This window comes from Pundamilia nyererei, unplaced genomic scaffold (genome assembly GCF_000239375.1).
Source record: "Pundamilia nyererei isolate P.nyererei 1_Seehausen unplaced genomic scaffold, PunNye1.0 scaffold00011, whole genome shotgun sequence".
Taxonomy (NCBI): domain Eukaryota; kingdom Metazoa; phylum Chordata; class Actinopteri; order Cichliformes; family Cichlidae; genus Pundamilia; species Pundamilia nyererei.
In genome coordinates, this window is record NW_005187412.1 from 4,623,695 (window position 1) to 4,644,446 (window position 20,752).

General features: G+C 38.8%; 2 protein-coding genes across 9 annotated transcripts in view; both read right to left on the reverse strand.

Moving 5' to 3' along the window:
- mybpc3 (myosin binding protein C3) overlaps positions 1–7,241 on the reverse strand; it is a 28,720-nt gene extending 21,479 nt beyond the window's left edge. For 3 of the 7 annotated variants that reach the window (XM_013908542.1, XM_013908541.1, XM_005724267.2), the window contains exons 1-6: positions 7,102–7,238; positions 4,342–4,611; positions 2,164–2,259; positions 1,052–1,129; positions 612–760; positions 24–141 (exon numbers count right to left, since the gene is read on the reverse strand). In XM_013908542.1, the coding sequence (XP_013763996.1) occupies positions 24–141; positions 612–760; positions 1,052–1,129; positions 2,164–2,259; positions 4,342–4,611; positions 7,102–7,126 (736 nt within the window). In that variant the 5' untranslated portion in view covers positions 7,127–7,238. Of the gene's footprint in view, positions 1–23; positions 142–611; positions 761–1,051; positions 1,130–2,163; positions 2,260–4,341; positions 4,612–7,101 lie in introns of all 7 variants that reach the window. The other 4 variants (XM_013908546.1, XM_013908544.1, XM_013908543.1 and 1 more) reach the window with 3 other exon arrangements.
- A 3,438-nt stretch (positions 7,242–10,679) lies between these two features.
- Positions 10,680–19,747, reverse strand: spi1b (Spi-1 proto-oncogene b). Of its 2 annotated transcripts, none has more exons than XM_005724269.1 (5): positions 19,379–19,747; positions 18,773–18,863; positions 17,322–17,518; positions 14,502–14,652; positions 10,680–12,393 (listed from the first exon to the last, which is right to left on the reverse strand). In XM_005724269.1, exons 1-5 carry the CDS (start codon positions 19,418–19,420, stop codon positions 12,080–12,082), a joined length of 795 nt encoding a protein of 264 aa, XP_005724326.1. In that variant the 5' UTR covers positions 19,421–19,747; the 3' UTR covers positions 10,680–12,079. The 2 variants fall into 2 exon arrangements, with proteins under 2 accessions (XP_005724326.1, XP_005724325.1); XM_005724268.1 differs by having other exon boundaries at positions 18,773–18,866.
- Positions 19,748–20,752: the final 1,005 nt, after the last annotated feature.

A 20,752-nucleotide genomic window follows, 5' to 3' on the forward strand; every position in this document is an offset into this window, starting at 1 on the left:
ATTAATAAAATAAGGACACTCACCATGAACAGTGAGGTCAAAGTTGCAGCTGTCAAACTTATCCTTGGATGAAACCTCACATCTATAACCTCCAGCAAAGTTAGCCTTGGCAGCAATGATGTGCATCTCAAATGTGTAGACCTGCAATCACATGTGTGCAAAGAGATGTGAGATTTAATGTGTTTGGAGATATAATGTGTTTTGCTGTGTGTATGTGGGATGTTTTTAGGAAGGTGTCTGCTGATTTTCCCTGCCTCCTTTCCTTTGAAATCTCTAAGTTTCCCTGAAGTTCTGGGTTTCCGAACAGGTTAGATGTGTCACTGCTGTGTCATTACCTCGAAGATAGCGTGCCTGTGGTTTGTCGTGCTTTCAGGATAAATGCCTGAGGCAAGATGTTGCCCAACTGAGAGTGAGAAGGGCAGGACTTGCAAAACATGTCGGTTGCTTCAGCGTGAAATGCTACATATTCCAGCCTTAAGGTCATTTTAGTGACAAACAACATGAGCCCTTGCGTTTGTGTGTTCCTTGAACGGAAGCATAGCTTTTAACATATGTTATTCCAAATTTCTTCTAGTGTTGCTTGTTGTGATGTCTTTTTAGCATTAGCCCACCTTGGTGTTGCGGTCATATGTCTCCTTCAGTTGCAGGTGTTTTCCAGACTTGCTGGCAAGGTCCATCCACTTCCCTTTGAACCATTTGACCGTGGGTTTCTTCAGCAGCGACTCAGCGTTCACTTTAGCCACAAAAGTGATGTTTTCACCTGTGTGAAAACAAGGCTTGGATTTGATTCTCATATCTGATGGCATCTTTACCTTTTCTACAAATGATCATCTTACTGAGCGCACATTATACACATTACATTCATTGTGCGATATAGCTTCTTTTTGTTTTTTATTAAAAGGATACAATATTCTACTTTTTAAGTATTTTCATTACAAGTATCTTTGCTTTTGTGTGTCCACCCTTCCTATACATAGCTGGTTAATTCTGTGGGATTAGATTAAGGATTAAATGTATTTAATTTTATATCCTGTATTTTGAAGCCACTCACCTACAGTGACTTCTCCACCCTGAGGTTTCTCTGTGAAGAGTCCAGTCAGGTCCTGTCTGGTGTCTGGAGGATGTGCATCTGAAAACCGACGGGATTAAAATACAATGCTACAGCATAAACTTCAATTATAAAAATGTTTGGGTTTTTCATTGTGTTGAAAATAGCACATTATTAGCTTAGCTCTGAGAGTTAAGGCAAACCTATCATGGTCCTGGGCTGCTGACCCAATCTTTTTTATATTTCGGGCCCTCGTGTTCTGTTTATGATCCTCGGGGTCATTCCTAAATTGTTTATTATTGTTTTGTTTTTCAGCTTTGTGCATGTTAATTCGTGTTCACGCTTGGGTTTTTAGTTTCAGTTACTGTTGTGGTCACTATATTGTTCCTCATGTCAGGTTGTCAAGTCTCTGTGTGTGGCTGTTGTTGTGCCTGTGTTACTTCCTGTTTTATTGTGGTAGTCTCTCATCTCTTGTCTTGTCCAGTTCAGCTGTATGTCCTCTTTGCCCCAATCATCCCTCTGCATCTGTCTTGTCTTAGTCGCCTTTTGCCCTTTGTTGAGTAAACTTGCTCACTGTCTTTGAGGTTCATTCTAATGTTTTCTGGCAACTTTTCACTGGCAAATGTTTGGATTTGCTGATTGTTTGAGGTTATTTCCTGTGTCCTGTATTTGCCTCCTTAATGCACTTGTCACATAGAGGCACATGACATAAACCATTCAACTTTCTGCTGTTGTTGTTAAATAGAATATGACAATTTTTGATCTGACATTACTCTACTACAGTAAAAATAAATGTGAAATCCTCTTTAAAAGAAGGTCATTAAAAAGTCTGAGGGGTCCTGTATTTATCCACCCTGCTACATGGAATTACAGGACCTTGGAGACCTTTTCTTTAAACGTAGCATGTGCAAAACTTAAAATAGCATCCAGGCAATGCCTTTTCTTACAAATGGCAGCTGTTTTCAAAGTCTTTGTGGAGTACACATGTACAGTTATGGGATATTTGGGGGCATTTTTGAGCATTCGGGGAATGATTTTCACAGCATATTTTATAAAAATGGACAGCTGGTAAGAGAACAAAGGAATCACTGAGTGAGTGATAAAAATGAACTTACCCTCAGCTTGTGCTGGGGCAGGGGTTTCTTCTTGTACTGGGGCTACTGCAGGCTGAGAAGGGGCTTGTTCTGGTTTTCCATCAGCAGGGGCCTCAGCTGAAGATAGCAAGAAACATTTGAGAGGCACAGAGAAACCACAATCATACGTTTAGTCCATTCACTGTTCCCCTCTCAACAAAGAATCAGCTCCAAACAGTGAGTTTTTAGTCTTTGAAACAACATAAATAATACGAGAGGTGAAAACATTTTTGTGTTTTGTCAACAAAAACTCTCTGGCCAACATTCATCCAGTCGCTTATCATTTTCAGGGTCGCGGGGGGCGCTGGAGCCTATCCCAGCTGTCATAGGGCGAGAGGCGGGGTACACCCTGGACAGGTCGCTAGTCTGTCGCAGGGCTAACACACTGGGACAGACAACCATTCGCACTCACATTCACTCCTGCATTCACAACTATGGGCAATTTAGATTTTTCAATTAACCTATCTCCACAAAGGTATCTGGCCAACATTCATCACCAAAATATTTTTATCTTATCATTTTTTAAAGGCCCGCTGACTTTCCATGTGTTATCAGCTGCCTCTCATGCCTTTCCTCAGTGCCAGTCAAGTGGTGGTTACTCATGAGGAAATAATGCGTTGGTGTGGGTCAAGGTCGTCATGCAAACAGAGTAAAGGTGGCTATGATATGAGCCCCAGACAGCTGTGGCCAGTCCCTTATAGCACACTGGGCACTTTGGCCGCTGTCTTTCTTTGACATTTGTTTACATCTTACTAAAGCCAAAGGGTCACACTGATAAACGAACACAAATGCAATAGCACAAATGTTGCTCCGTGACACACTTGGCAATCGTCTCAATGTACATTAGAGTGCTGTGCAGGTGCGATAAAATACAGGACAAAAGGAGTGAAGTTAAACGAGTGAGTAGGTGTGTTCACGGCCTCAAATGAAGAGCTGGACTTTTTGGGAAATAAACTTGCTGTTGTAATATCATTTGTATTTAGAGACAACAGTCCCCAGGACACAGGCATGCAACTAACTGAAGGAAGCTGTGTAATTTCTAGTCACGTTACAACGAGTCATCCGACCACTGGCTTGGATGACTTCTCTCTCTCTCTCCACCATCTGTTATGTACAATTTAAGTCTTACTGAAACAACATGAAGGCCTGTTTCCAGTTATAGCGACAAAGCCAAATGTCACAGACCCTTACGCCAGCTGACTAGTGTTCAAGTCCCTTCTGGGACAATTATTTTTGATTTAGTGGACCACGTAGGTTCTCATGTAGTTTCAGTAGGATCTTTTGATGTGTTAAAAAATCACAATGTCATGTTTGGGGAAAACACAGTGTGACGACACTCAAGCTTTTAAAGTCCCTTAATACAGAGCTTTCCGTTCAGGGAACCAGGCTTGAATGTCATAGATTTGTTCTAATCAGCCAACAGCTGATCACCTTGTAACTCCAGCAGGGACGGGGGCAGCAGGGTTACTGAAATCCAACAGAACACAAAACAAGGTTTTAAGTTGATTACTCTAGCCCCATAAGAATGCCTCTCCTAAGTTTGTATGCACAACTACAAAACACATTTAACCACATAACAATTGGCCACTTCTGAGGGTCTAAACCTTTATAGATGTCTCTTTTTAAAAAAGGTCAAGACAAAGTTCGACACAGTCATTTCTGGTTCCCCAGCAACTTCACAGTGAGCTATAGAGGTGCCCTTTCATGCACAGGTGGTCTGATGTTTTTTTTAAATCTTTGGACCGAGTCAAGGTAGCTGCCCTTAATACAGTATGAGTTATATGCTAAGCCAGCTGTCTGCTGACTATAACCTTGAATCTAGCTGTCAAATACGAGAATTTCATCAATCTTCTAACTTAATTCTCGACAGGAAAAGAAATGATGCATTCCCCAAAATGTCAAACTGATCCTTTTAAAGCAAACATCTCTCAAATGCACAGCATACAAGCTGTTTCAGAGATCTGGTTTTGAGTAGCTGTCAGAGGGTGCTGTCAGAATGTGCAGAAACATCAAGTGCATGCAGTGTGTCAACTATTTACTGCTTCAGTGGTTTTCTGCATCGAGTGCTCCATTTTGCTTTGTGCACAGTGATGACATTACAGCCCGTAGGTGAGCACACAGAGACCTCAAATGCACAGCAGCAGCATCGCAATCTCCCACCTGGTTGAGACACCACCTTCAATTCAAATTTGACCTTTGAGCCCCCAGCGATCACTGCGTAGACACTGGCGTCTTCTTTGGTAATAACTTTTATAGTGAGCGAGTGCTTGTTCCCGTCGGCTGCAATAATGTATTTGCTGTCGCTGGCAATGTCCTTTGAGTTGCACTGCCATTTTACTTTAGCGTCTGGCTTTTCGGTCTCTGCCTCAAAGATCACAGAGGACCCCTCTTCTGCCTCCTGAGTCTTTGGTTTCCTGGCAAATGCTGAAACTGGGGAGGGTGGGTTGGAAATTAAAAGCAAACGTTTGATGTGTCAATTTAACTTTCTTTCTTTAAAGCTCATATGCTGCCAGGCCAGCAGTGAACACAGATACCATCATCTCACCGACAATTCAGTGATTAGAATTTGATCATGCTGTAAAAACACTAAATGACAAATATCTGTGAGATTTGACATTATTTAAACTTTTTTCATCTGGTTAATTTCTCTCTGCTCAAAAAACAAAGATCATGCCCGAAGAAATTCTGAAGAAAGAACAAGACATATGGGGGCAACAATAAGTATTGTCAGCAAAGCTAGAAGAGTCATGAGCTCAGCATGGCTGCCCAGGGTGAAAAATGTTGTACAGTCCACAGCACACTGGGTGGGGCTAACTGAAAACCAATAAATTTGCCTTTTGCCACTCCACACAGATCCTGTCAGAGCACAAACATCAAGTTAGAAGACAAAAATGAATTCCGGAGCACATTCTGGAACGTGAACAAGCATTAACAGTGCTGTACTGTATGTGTACAAGCTAAACACTTTTAATCTGAAAGACAGAAAAAATTTCTTCAGCAACTCTTAAGTGTTTGTCATCTTTACAAGAAGCCTAAAAACAGGGAGCGTGACTGACACGACTGACTGACATGTTTAATGGTTTAACGGTTATGAATCGCACACTTTGTGCTGGCGTAATGCAGGCGGACAGTCTTCAGCGAGTCCTCACCAAACCACACACAAACCAAAAAAAGAAAAAAAAAAGCCCTCCACATGTTAACAGATGGCCCCGCAAGTATGAGTTTAAATATAGGATGCATATGTACTGGACTAATAAATGAGGCTGGCAGGCTTAAGCTGCAACAGGGGTTGCAGGTATCATAGTTGAGGGATTAGCTGGAGGCTATTTCTGTGACTTTAAAGGGAGAGGAAGAATAATGTGCCCTTCTTGTCATGTTGTCAATCATCTGTACTGTTCTAATTTTCATACTGCTGTCTGGCTTTAAGGTCAAATAGACTCCCTTGAGTTTTATTTTTAGAGAATTATAGTAATTGTAAAGCTGATTAGTGGTCTTTTAAACCTAATTTCACCTTATTTTTGGATATGCTTAGCAAATTATTTCAGCTGAATCTCACGATGACCAGGTTAAATGTTGGCATTTACAGTTTAATCTCTGTTTAATTCAATCACATTAACAAGTGATTAGTGTTAAAGGTTAGGATTGAGCTGAATGCACCTTCTGCAGCCAAATGTGTTCATTTATATATTATTACAGCTTTTCTTAATGTTGTTGCTGTATTTATTCTTGTCTTTAAATGTTTGACTGAAAACAATCTTATTGACCGCACTGTACTGATAGTAATTGTCAGTAATGTTATGGGCTCAAGACAATTTGTCCTGAACAAATCCTTGACACTAAAGGTCTTAACACACGCACACAAGCTTGGCCATTTGGGCTGCACTCTTTGTCATCGGATATGTGACATGTCAGGCTTCTCGCTCCTCAAGCGGCCATTCATTTCCCACTCAAGAGCGCAAAGAAAACTGTGGAAAGTCATTTGTCAAGTTGGAATCCTGCGGGGCATTTTTGGATCAGTGAATCATTTTGTGAATGCAGTGATGCTGGAAATGTGACAGTGTCGATTTCACATCAGACGATGTTTCCACCTGCGCCGCGAGATGTGTAAGTGAGTTACTGACGAGACCAAAAAGGGCTTCAAGTTCAGAGTGTTTTCTGATGAGAAACAACAACTGCATGCACACGAATGTAGTAGGTTCTGATTTTCCCTTCCTGGCTACATGATGGCTGATAAAGCATTTTAATAAAGGCACTTGTGGCACCTTAATAAGCCATGGAATATATTTAAATTTGAGGGAATGGAAGAAGAATACTGCTACTTTACTTGGTCAACTGCATTACACATCTTTAAGCTGTACAAAGTGAACATATTGAACCACCTTTCATTTAATAATCATGAAAAGGAAGAGCTACATTTTCTTTATGTTTTCCAAATGTCATTTCTCAGTTACACAGGTTAAAGTCATTGCGTGGGAATAAATAAGCTTTATATTTAAAATGATGTTTTAAGTCTGTTTAGAAAACTTTTCATATAAAAACACTATGAACAAAAAACAAAGGCTGTGTCACCGTCTATAACAAAAATGATATGCAGGTATTTGGCAGGCAGTTTGGTTGTGGTTCATTGCTTAAGAGGGGTGTGGCCCATCTCAGCTTTTTCTCACATGTACTTTTTACACATGTCTTGCCATATTGTTGTTCTTCTGACTAGATATTAAGGTAGAACGTGGTAATATCACAATAAAGAGTGTATCTAAAAGTTTACAGTTATTAAGAGAACTCATATCTATGGCAAACCTTTTGATTCATGGATTAGTTTGCTCAAAGCAGGCATGTGACAGAACAGTAGGAACATTAAATAAGATGAGAAATAAATTGCTCCATCTTTGTTTGCCAAGGTAGTCGAATATGTCCACTTACTTGGTTTTTTGACTGGCTCTGGCATCCTGATCAATCTCCTCTCTTCAAATTGTGTGACTCTTTGCTCCCAAACAGTCTGCTGTCTGTCTCAACACCCCCTGCCTTTAATAGTGGGCCTCTTTCCAAAAATGCCTCCCCTCCTTCCATGAACCATCCCACCTCTTGTGCCATTTTTGCTAGTCCTAAGCCAGTGTCCGCAGACACCACTCCACTCCTACAGCCCATTCCAGCAGTGACCCAGCCCCCACTTCCCAGCCCACCGCCTGTCACCGGTCACGTCTGACCAAGGGCTATATTTCAACCATCCTTTCCTCCAGCACCTCGGCTGAATGATAGGCCTTGAGAGGGAGGGGAAGAGATGTAACGCAGTAGTTTATATTTAGCACTTTGATTCCAAAAAAAGTCTGCTCTGCCCACATCTGTTCTGCCTCCTGTTAGCCTGTATGTCTAAGAGTTAAAACTACAAATAGAGAGACAAACTCTAGTTTGTTTTTGTTTTTTTAATGGATAAGGTCTTTAACTGGTCTGTGTCTTGGACACACATGCATGGCAATCTTGTTGTTTTTTGGCAGCAACTGAGCCATGAGGTTGTCGAGCAAATACAAAGTTGCTTGATCCCTTTAGGGGCCACCGAGGTGGATCATCTGCCTCAATTTCACTCTATCTCTAGCATCTTCCTCCTTAACATGTCCTCCTTAACTACACCCATGAATCTTCACTGTGTTCTTCCTCTTTTCAGCTCCATCTTCAACATGCCGTGTTGAACATATTCACTATCCCTCCATCAAAGCCTTGTCTCTTCATCTCTAAACTGCTCACCCTGAACCGTCCCTCTGATGTACTTATTTCTAATCCTGTCTGTTCCCATCACTCTCAATGAAAATCTTCAGCTCTGCCTCCTTTTTGTTAATGCCACATACATCATACCATAATTCTACCCCTCGAAGCATTGCTGTTACACCTTTCTCCCTGTCCTGCTTCTACAAACATTTATTCCTCTTTTCTCCACAGCATACCTCCACCTGCCCAGGTTCTCTTCCACCTGCACCCTACTCCCACTACAGATCAAAATCTCAATTGCAAACATCATAGTTCAGTAATGTAATTCCACCCACACCTTGAACCCATCTGTCACTCTTACTACACACCTCACTACTCACTCACTATCCTCATGGTGCCCTGCACCACCCTCACATACTTTTCTGCCACCCCTGACTTCCTCATGCAGTACTACAGTTCCTCTCTTGCCACTCGCTTACTCTTTCCTACTGCATGCTTTCTGCAGATTCATTCAGTGATGCCCCGTCTGACCATTTCTATACTTCTTCATCAACACTCTCAAAGTAAACATTACATCTATACTTCTCTTTCTCAGCATTAAGCCATGCTGCTGCTCACTGATCATCATCTCTCTTCTTAAACTAACTCTTTCCTACATCTTTATGATATGGCTCTTCAACTTTATCCCTGTGCAGTCACTACAGCTCCGTACATCATCTTGAAAGCTGGCATCAGCACACTTCCTCTCTGATCTTCTTCTTCTTTAGTGTTCAGCCTTACATACAACTCACAATTAGCCTTTTCCTTTTCAACTCAGTTTTTGCCGTATCTATACCCTCTCTGTGCTTGTGTCTCAGATTATCTCACTTTTTCTTTGTTAACATCCTCCTTTGAATAGTTTCATGTACTTGTTCTTTTCACCTCCATTCTTATATGTTACTCCGTGCTCCTCCTCTTCCTGAAGCACATTTTCACCAAGCTTTCCAAGCTCCTTAGACTTTTCACCACAGCCTTTTCCATCCTTTTCACGAAATCCACTACTATCTATCGTTCTGGATTTCTCTCTTCAGTATCATACCAACCTAACACTTCCTAATCCTTTCTGTTATCTTCACTTTCATGAACTTTGGAGTCTGCTCCAATCACCACTCTCTCCCCCCAGGGACACTCTCTACCGCTTCATCCAGCTTACTCCAGAAGTCCTCTTTCTCTTCTTACTGACATCCAGCCTGTGTGGCATGCCTCAAACCCATGATTTTGTGAATCAGCCAGCTCTCTCTTTGACAGCCACAGTCCTGAAATTAAATGTTACTCCACACTTCTGCCTTTCGTTCTCTCTTGTTACCTCCTAACAGACCTTCTCTTTTTTGTCTATGCTATACTAAAGCTACCATCAACGGCTCACTTATTCACAAGGTGTAGCTTGTGAATTTATTTATCCACATCGTGTAGCTATGCATGTTTGATTTGGCAACGTTTTCACACCAGATGCCCTTCCTGATGCACCCCAAAGGGATTTGTGTCTACAAAAGGTTTATACTATATTACACTAACTACATTGTACTATACTCTAATCTGGTGCTTTTATGCATCTCATGTACACAGTTCTCTTTCTCTTGCATGATCTCTAGATTACTGTAGCTCTAAATTACTGTATTTGACTGAAGGACATTTTAACGCCTACATGTTATTGATATTAATTATAGCTCAGCCATTGTGGGGAGCTGTTGGCTCTTGAGACACCAGGTGCTGTGGTAACTTTATATTTACATATTGCAGATTACAGTAGTAAATGTTGCAGTTTGGCTACTCCCATAATGCCAAAGACCCGCGGCCATCGTAACTAGAATGCAACTGTGAGACCAACACACAGACGCTGAGCACTTTAAATGAAAAATAACTCTCAAAGTGTTTTTCTCTGGCCCACGATGAAGCTTCAGCAGTACAAGGTCAATACAATATGCCATAAAACACAGTTTCTAAATATCTAATTTCACACATTATACATATTTAAATCTGCTACCCTCAGTAACACATTACATATGTTAATATTTCACATACAGGAGCATCTATCTATGACAAAATTTGCCTTTGACATACTTGATTCTGACATGATAAATAAATCTAGTTCCTATTTTCTCAGTTAAAAAAGGATGTGTGTGGAAACGGAGAAGTCAGTGAGCATTTCATAGGTCTTCTTTAGACAGTTTGCTAAAAAATGTTTTATGTAAATGAAAAGCAAATAGAGAACAAATGAACAGAGGACTACATTGCCCACTCAGTGATATAACATAAAAATTGTAGTTGTGTAACTTTCAACATAGTGGGTTCTTTATACCCTCTATGAACAGGGGAACTGGTGGCTGCGGTGTGTCAGTACACACAGGCAGATATAAGTACTTGGTGACAAGTGACTTCACCTCCCCAGCCCCATATTAACCTCATAGTTCCTCATAGTTGAACGATTATCTTTTCAGTTGTAATGAGAGATGTCACTTAATCTGTGTGTCTAACACAATTCAACTTTATATAGACTTTGTGTTTCTTCTTCTTTGTGTTTTATCTCCAGTGTTTGCCCAAATCACATCACAATTATCTTTGCAAGAAGCACAATACAGATAAGGTGACGGACAATTTATTAACTTTGTACATGCGATTTGTAATTGTAACATACAGCGTTTCATATACAGTCTTCTAAACCATGATATGAAACCTAATATTCTGTTTTAAATATATTTTAAAAAAATCCAGTTTAAATATATACAAACAGTAGTAAAAACATTACAAGAGAACTTGTACATGTTCAACATGACAAAGAAGTTTAATGTCATTGCTGTGGTTGAATGACATGAAGCAGAATTTAGTTGTGAAAATATATCAGATATTTCCAAACAGAATATGAACCTCTATGTGTGCACCCCCATTTAAAACTGCATAGGGGGATGTCAACATGCCTACATCCACCCCACCCAAGAGAGGGCTCTGTTTCTTTTCCTTAATGCTTTTAAACAGGCAGCGAACAAGTCAAATCTCTCTCATACCAGGAGTTCGAAGAAAAGAGTCATATAGCTGCTGCTTGTACATTTAATATGAAGCTACAAAAGAAAAGCAGACGTAACCTGCTGGAACTCATTGCTCCAGATTCCAAATAGCTGAAAAACAATAATCCCAGCTGGCTTTTACATTTCAGAGATGCAATGTTTATCAGAAAGTTCATCTGACTGACTTTAGTACCTTTGAAAAGAAGCACTCAATCTGTTTACCCATGGATTTAAAGTCTTAATGTAAAAACCATGTATTTTTTTTTCACATTTCTGTTGCGTACACAGGAAAACTATTATACTTTCTATCAAAAAGACACAATAAACCAAAATGACAAAAAAGAAATTCTACAAGAAAAATTAAGAACAAAGATTTATGAATGTGTTTGAAAATGATGTTGTAGAGTTTGATGATCGTAGATGATTGTTCCCCGTGGCTGGTAGTGGTTTTTGTGGTTTCAGAGGTGAAGTTCAACTTTATGGTTGTTTTGTACATGTTGTTTGTCTGTATTTCATTCACAAGAGTTAGGCGTCAGACAAGAGTTGCCTGCAGTTTTTGAGAGACTGAGCTAAAGTCATTAAACTGTATTACTTTAAGCCTGAAATAAACTTTAATCTGTAATAAACTGCACACTTTAAAGCTATTTTGACTAAAATGGCCCAAGGGTAGTTGTAATTAGGAATTCTTTCTAGTTCCTGATATTGACTTTGTCTGTTAGGTGTGTGTATCAAAGGTCTCTCTAAACCATGGTATCACATGACTTTCACTTCTAACTCTGGCCACCTCAACAAGGAACACCAGCAATAACAGCTTTTCAAAAGTACTCATTCACAAATATCTATACACATTTACAAACAGCGTGTTACACATAACCGTGTTCGGCCCTGACTTTATTTTCATTGTGATCATTTGGAGTATTTTGTCTTCCAAATATTTCAGACAGACAAGCCAAACTGAGCTTTCTATGGTGATTCTTCTGTACTTATTAAACGGTCCCCCAGCATGTCTTAGAAGGAAGATTGTGGTCCATAGCTTTATGCTGCATTTACTAGTACCTTCAAAGACCCGGTCACACTGTGCAGCAGTACTCATCAGGAAGACTGATTAAATCTATACTTTTCATTATTCAGTGCTAGTATTTGAGCATTCCTCCTGCCTATATGTATGCTTTTCTGTCTAGATGACTCTTGCCCAGCACCTCATCACTAAACTGGTACGTCAGCTTCTTTTTTATCTTTTTCACCTCTCCGGTTTTGCCATAGTTGCGCAGAGCACGAGCCATCTTCTGGTAGGTCATTTTCTTGCGGTTTCCCTTCTGGATTCCCCAGCGGTGTGCGAGAGCCTCCTTGTGTTTGGAAGAAAACTGGAATGTCCCTTTATCTCTGTCCACCCACCAGATACTGTCCTTCATGTCGCCGTTCCTTAAAAGGTCCAACAGAAACTGGTACAAGCGGATCTTCTTTTTATTACCTTTGGAAACAAGAGAGTTGCATCATTAGAAGTGACATATTATAATTTTTTTGTTTTACTTACAGATTAGAAAATCTTTTATATATTTAAATATGTGAATATAAATCATAAAAGATTAAATAAAGAAATGTATAACTTTATACAAATTACACAAAGTCAAAGATCGGTCACTGAGAAAATTAGAACTAAAATTGTTTCAGCAGAGCAGTAGTTGATTTTACAATATCTGTTTTATGTGTGTCAACGTTACACGGCGTACAGTGCAACACTGCAATGACTTTGCACGAAAACGCTTTTAAGTTCTTAGAAGCAATGGAAAATGTTTTTCCTGCAGATATAGCCGTCCATGATTCATCATATTTTTTACACAATCATTCTGTTGTAATGAAATGAACCTAGCTTGACGCACAGTTAACTGTATCTGAAGTAGGTTAACCAATGCTTAGATCTCACATTAACGATGCAGGAGGTCGTTCGTTAATTTATATCACTTTACACATGGCTGCCTGTAGCCATACAACAAAACTGAGGACAATTGACTTCTGTACACATCAAAAGCAAGATAAAGACACTGTTTATGCTGTATGTTATATGGGAACACAACACATATCTTTTTCTAATATCATCATACTGTAGTTTTTTGAGACATTTAAAAATCATTCGTTTGCACTCCAAGATTATTGTGACTAATTTGTTAACAAAATAATTAAATAAAAATCTAATTTATAGTTTAAAAGAGTTCTTTTTACAGCCACCTGATCGGGAGTGTAGGTGACAATTACACATGCGACCAAACTATTTACTCCTTGGACAAAATGTCTCTATAGTCAGAGAAATATGGCGTTTTGTTTTTTTTTCTCCTTTCACTTCCACTCATACACAATCCAAAACTAAAGGAACTCTGTAAAGCCGATGGGGGACAAAAAAAAGAAGCATTTTACATGGTACCAGTTTAGTATGACGCACATTCACTTCCACTGAAATCCTCACCTCGGTGCTTGGTTTAAAAGAAAAAAATTCCCCCAAACAAAACAAAACACTGCATAAAGCATAAGCCACTTGACTACAGGTACTACTGACACTGGGCACCAGACACTACTCAGGTTCTGTCACATCCTAAATAATATAAAAGAGGAAGTGCACACTACTTTTGGTTAAGCCAGAGAACAATGGTCAACTGTGAAAGAATTTGGACATGATCCAGAACGTCCACTGACACTGAGACTCTGACTCTGGTGTGTGAGTCAATCCTGCTGTGTTGGAAAAAATGCCTATTCAACAAACATGCTGCTGTCTACCACTTTTATACAGAACTTGGTCACAGCAGAAAAAAATGCCCCAAAGACTGACAGATCTCTGTAGATACCTCATTAGAAGGCCAGCGAGGTAGCAAGCTTTCCCACTCTACAGACTGCATGTTTTCCAAAATCCAGTGTAGAGAGACAGAAACTTTTAACCGAACTGAACTGAATTGACCTGTTTTCAGAGTACCCCACCTCTTGCCTAGTGACAGCTGTGATAGGCTTGGTGGACGGATGAATGAGTTGAACTGAATTCCATTCTTGGAGACCAAATTCATGATAATTCATGACAGAAAAAAAAACCTCACTGTCTTTTTGTGGCCAATTTCCAGAGAAGATGCAAGACCAGCAGTTGTTGTGCAACGTGTAGCTGATCCTAAATGCGCAATTTAATTTGTCAGCAGAACACAAAGCTGACATGTCTTATTGACAAATGTCCACTACCCAAGTGCACAGAAAGCAAAACTCATCCGTAAGTCAGACAGAGACTCTTGAAGCACCTCTGATTCATGCATGACCTAAAACGCAACAAATAAACATGCCCCTTGTCTTGGTCAACGCATTCATAGAGGAACTTGGACCACGTCCACATGGTGTTTATACAGATCAGATATTATAGAAAGTTCCTTTAGTTTCCAGGACTCAAGAACCTAAAGAAAGAGTATTGACGTAGAACTTCTAGATATACAACGACCTGAGAATCCTAAGAGTGAGACTATGAATGTGAACACGGTCAGAACAGTTGGTGCTTCCTAAAGTATCCATGCTAACTGCCACAGACTGAGTACAGCAAATCTAGTTCCTTACCCAGCTCTCCTGTTGGGATATAAGAAACTCGATCTCTCAAGCACTCCTCATCAGACACCTCCAGTGGCGGACTTCGTGCCCCATGGTCCTCTTCATCAGAGCTGCGCTGGGATATATGCGGTGGATACAAGGTCCGAGGGAAGAACGTTACCTGTAGCATACAAATCAAAGTTAGTTTTAAATAAAATGTTTGCAATGATTTAACTTGCAGACTATCTATTAAATTATTTTCATCTCCAGGTTTCCCCTGAGTTGAAGTGAAACAATAATAATAATAATGAAATAATGATGTATCATTTCATAGAAAAGAGCTTCTTCTTGCGAATGATTTTAAATAATGTTTAGCACCAAAGATGGCTAAAGAACGCAAAATTGCACTTAGCATTTATTGGTAAAAAAAAAAAAAAGTATACAGTACAGTACTTTCTACAAGCTGATGCAATAAAGAGCAGTTTGTAAAGCAGTTTAACTAAACTCTGCTGTAACTAAATGTGACATTTAGATACTGCCATGTTCAGAGTGGTCCAATCCAACTACCAAGGGCTACAGAACTTAATGATGTAATCCATCTTTTAATTTGTATTTGTAGCTGTACTTAATTTCCTAAGAGGTCTGCCGTTTTAATTGAGAAAAGAAATTTTCCTTGCAATGTAACATTTTTTCAAGTATGGTATTTAGCCCTTATCTGGTTTTTTCAGACACAGTTTCACACGTTTTATTTATTTAAGTATGTATGCATCTATTTATCTATTTCATGTATGTATGTGTGCATGGGTTTAGTTATAATATCATTTTTAAGCCGCATGTTTGACAGCTAAAGACTTTTGGAAAGTTTTAAACTACGTTACTAATATAAAGTGCAGACAGAGATGATGGTGCCACTCTCAAATGCACTCTGTGACCACTTTATCAGAAACGCCCGTGAAATCTAAAGCCATCCGACAGCTCTACCATAAGTATGAAAACTGAGGTCCTGAGTGGGTAGTGCTGCAAGACCACAACATATTACACTTTTAACGGTATAGCATTTCACTGCAACAGTAGAATTGTCATCTTCACAATGCCGATGCATAAGCTTGGCAAAAGTATAATTCATTGCACAGCTATTCGCTATGGTCGTTGGGTACTGTTGTACTGTACTCTATATCAAACACGTACAGTGAAGTGTGGGTTTCCACTAAGATGTTCTCACTGCAAGTGAAAGCGTAAAACAAAGTTTCTCTCTGCATGAGCTGTGATGTGTGGATGCTCCTGTGCGTGTGACAGGCAATAGCTGTCAATGTATTCATAACATCTTTTGAGGCAACGGTCGGTACGGATACCTACATGTGAATTTCCATGTGTGAACAGTGGTTTTCACATTGTACTTTCCTGTTACACTTAAATTTCTGTATCAACGCCTTATCTCACTCTGTCTCTTTTTTTTCCAAGCACACAAACATTTTCCTCTCGTTAAAAATGGCAGATGTTTTTTTAAAAGGGAAATTTCACTCGCTAACAAGTGAAAACCGTCATGTGACCTATAAGGCACACATGCTCTGTGAGGTTTTTTTTTTGTGTGATTGCTAACAGCAAAAGCACAAGTTGCTCTTTATGAGGTGAATATTTTGGTGAAGTTTAAGGTTAATCAAAAGATGTTTTACAACATGAAAAATCCCTTATGCTTTTATGCTACACGTCAGCTGTATCTGCTTGTTTCAGGACTTTACGTCTTCACACTACTGAGTGAAATGTTTATTGTTATGACATCTCTGGACTTAACATCACCTAAAATAGGGAACATGAACTTTGCATGTAGCCATAAATGTCACTATACATGGTACATACATGGTAAGATTTGGGGAAAGTCTGTGATCTTCATCAAAACAAGTCCTTTTTATTGTGATGCACATGATCTCACATGTGCTGAAGATTGAATGTAGAATTTTTGTGGGGTTTTTTCTCCTTTGAAACATGTGAATATACAAGAAAACAGGCACACATGCACACGCTTGCATAACACAAGTTCATACTGAGGTAGGCAACAAAATGTATGGGGTTTGAAACTGACGACGCTGAAGCGGTTAGACGTACTGTTTTCCAAAACCAGAGATCTCTGTTCTAGTTCACTGGTTCATAACTGGAGGTTTGAAGCATGCAGATGTGACTTTGAGTTTAGCTGAGTCTACAGAGCCTATTCAAAGTAATTTTTCCTTTAACACTGGGAAGAAAGAAGAAAAAAGCACTAAAATAAAAGTGTTTCTTGTAACTCAAAAGATTCACTTCCTGATTTTTGTAACAGGACCTTAAAGGGCCTCAAGGTCCCGAAATCTTCTCTGTGATTTCAATAACAGCCTCGAATTATGTAGATTCTGAAGATGTCTGCATAGAACTAAAAATATATGGTGCACTGTAGCAAAATCGGCTTATGTGTCAATCAGCTGACAGATATCAGTTTCTAGTGAATGCTTTTTCCACTCCACCACAGAGAGCAGAGTATAGTTATGCTTCATACTTGCACAGTTGAATAGTGTAAATGTCAGTGGCTTTAAATAGATTTAAAAAAAAATAACATCAAAGTAGTTTAATGTGTTATCATACTCACTGGTGGGTAAATGTTTGATTTCAAATAACTCATTTCGAGTAGTTGATGATGATGCACTGAAAGCCTTAGTTTAAAGAATGCACACTGCAGACCAACAGTTTAAAGCTTGCTGGCAGCACTTGTTCTTTTTAACAGTTTCATTTTCACTTAATTATTCCCTTTAGTAGTCAGCATCACTGTCATTTTAGCCTCTGACTACTAATGACTGCTTGTGTTTTGTGGGTTTGAGGACTTACTGGTTGCTGTAACACATGGGAATGAGCCGCTAGATTTGGATCAAGCAGGTTTTCAGCTTCGTATCGTAGAGTGTCGTGTCGTAAGAGCCCAGATGGGTGGAGAGCCTGCACATTCTGGAGCTCTGTGAAGTTGCTCTCTTGGAGGTTTTCAAACTCTGCAGGGTGCACATGAGGGTGAGCATGGTAGTCCCAGTGTTCTAAATAGAGATGGTGAAAAACAGCATAATGGCCACAACCTTTTCTCTTCTTTTTGTACAGTAATAACTATTTTGCTACCGCAGAATTTGTAACATGTGAAATTAGAAAAAATGGAAAGAAATTAAACCCATTCAGACTGATTTTTGGACAAATCTAAACTCGGAAAAAAGTCTGTACAAATGCACAAATGACAGTGGAGACATAATAAAAGCCACAATGTATTTCTGTGAAAAGCCATATTTGGAGATATTTAAAGAATTTAAACAAACAACAAGTGGAAAACTGGCTTTCTGAAAGTGCCTGAGTTTGCATCAACAGTGTGAAATGAATAAAAGAGAATTCAGCATGAAGCTCTTTCCTGTTTGTTGCCACACTAGCATTATTACCACAGCCACTGACTGTCTTTAATTTGCAATTTTCTTTTTTACAAATTTTCCCTAGTTGTTTTATTTTTAAAACTTATTTAGTTGTTTAGAAAAAAAACAAAAGATAGATAAGCTAGCTTGAAAAGTACAAGTTTTTTTTTAAGTGTTAACACTGCAAATATGCAAATATTTTAAATGCAAAGTGCAGTCTTATCACTAATAAACAAAAATAGTTAAAAAAGCATGTCCCATGTCAACTCTAGCACTACAACAGTAATATCTATTACCTTGATCGGTATATATGAATTTAAACATTTCTGGGGGTAGATAAAGATTTGACATCTTTCGACGCCAGGTTAGAGCACATCAAACTGACAAGTGATGCCTTCACAGCCAGCCCAGTTTCAACTTGTTTTAGTGCAACATTCAAAACAGTTGATTACAAGAGAAAGTAAAGCACCTTTCTTATATTAACAAAACCCCATGGGGCGAAAGTTGTTCTATGTCTGTAGTTATAGCGGCAAAAAAGAAATGGCATCTGTTTCCTGTGTTCCAGTGTGCTCCAGCTGCACACACTGCAGTCTTTTTATGTACAACAAACCAGAAAAGTCTGCGTTACCACATTAAGCCATGGCCAAAGTTTTTTTTTGAAGGATGACTAAAATATGTTTAATATCAATCTTTTTATATATTTAAAAATACAGTTTAGTTAATGACATCAGTATCTTTAAATACAATCTCCATGCATTGTTTTTTATTTTAAAATTATTTGCATTTAAATATCACCGAGTGGATTTTCACAGTCCAAAAATTTTTCATCATTATTTTACATTAAATTTCTTTAAACAGTAAAAGATTAGAAAAAATCAACGTTGAAGTAAAACTCACCTGCCTGGCTTTCTGGATCTAGGACATAAGGATATGAATATTCTGGAATTTGATGTCTGTAGATCTCAGGGTCGTAAATTTCATCTGTGTGCTGCTGGAACAACAAAAGCAACAACAACAAAATGTATATATCATTAATGAAAAGCGTTAAGTCAATGGTGTATGTGGACTATGCAGAAAATATATTCCTTATCTGCATTTTATCCAATGGATTTGTAAATTATTTGTAACATTTTAAACACCCGTTTAAGTCGCCTGTAAATGTATACACATTTAAATTAGCTTCAAGTGTTGCTACAATAATGACGATTTCTTTTCTCTTCTTTGTCCTACAGTTCTGAAACTCTCAGAACTTTTGAGTTTCAATTTCATGTACCTCATCGTATAATACACTCTTAGAGTTTGTAAGCCCTGTATTCAAATTGTAGTAGAAACCACATTAACTCATCTAATTTTTAAAAAAAATTTATGTCATCCATTCTTAAGAGTGTTTCTCTGTTTAGTCCTGCGGTAAAAAAGGACTAGTCTGTCAGCTCTGTTTAAGTTTCAAAGTCTAGAAAGTCTCCTCGGAGTTTAGATATTTGTAATAAAAGAAATTATACTTACAGGCTGAATGAGATAGCTCTCCATTCTGTATGGATGGAACATGGATACCTCTTATCCAGGACCGACTCTCAGATGCTTTGCTGGTAAAATGCTCTCTCAACCTTTCAAAACTTTTGCGGCACCATTGCACAATGTTTCAAAATTTCCTCTCAGTCAACGAAAACCAAAAAATGTCTCCCTCTCTTATTGTATAGCACAAGCTTATAACACTTACTGCTCAAACAGGCCTTTCAACTGCATCAGATAAAATTAAATAAACAAGGCCCACTGTTTAACTGTAAAATGAAAAAGGAACTTTTGACTTCTGTAAATTTAGTGTGGGTGGGAGCAATAGAGTGTGTCTGCAAAAGGTTCCTGGCCATTTGATGATTTGTCAGGGGAGACCATGAAACTTCACATTTATCAGGGTCTATATGCTGTCCCATGCCTTGGTAGCCAATCATCATCGAGGGCTTTCCTCACTGTCAGTTTCTCCCCCCCATCAAGTGTGAGGTGATAAATGTGGGCAACAGTGTTTGCAAGCGTTTAACGTGTTGTTGTTTGTGCTCTTTGTCAATGTCTGCGCTTTTACAACGTGTCATATTTAAGCAGATGGACTAGTATATATAAACATTTACGTTTTAAAATTCTTTCTGCACATTATAATGCATTTTTAAATCATGTAGATTTAAAATAAACATTGCTATTTTTTTTCACAATTGCTACATCATGTTTTGTTTTTAAGCTTTAAAATCAACCCTTGAAATGATGTCAACTATCCCTTGCAGTTTACAAATAGACAACAACATGTTATAAAGCATGTATTACATGGCTATATGGTGCTTATAAATGCTCAGCTGCTTTGTCTCAAGGGCTCAAGTAAAAATTCCATGCTATTTTACCAACCTTGCTATGTTTAGTATGTAAATGGCAACCATGTGCCTGGATCCTGACTGCGGACCTGAAACCGAGAGACTGAAGGAGTGCTTTGTAGCAAAATGACTACCACATTTGTTTTGGTCATGTAAACAGTGGCTTGCTGAGGAAAATGTGGCCCCTACACACAACACACACGCATGCAATGCACAGCTGTGAGATAAGATGAAGGTACAGTGTCTGTGCTGTAACCTCACCGAGGTAAATGGAGATTGTGATTATCACACATAGAAGATACGGTTGGAATAATTCCTGAGGGGGAAGTGAGTACCTCTGTTGCCAAACAGTAATGACAGTCTATGAAACTGAGAAAACACCTGTTTGTTTTTAATTCAGTAATGCATTGTTATGCCATATATTAAACAATTTTTTTTGGCAAATTTAGATGTTAGATGATCGACCATATATATATATATATGTATGTATGTATGTATGTATGTATATATGTATATATATATA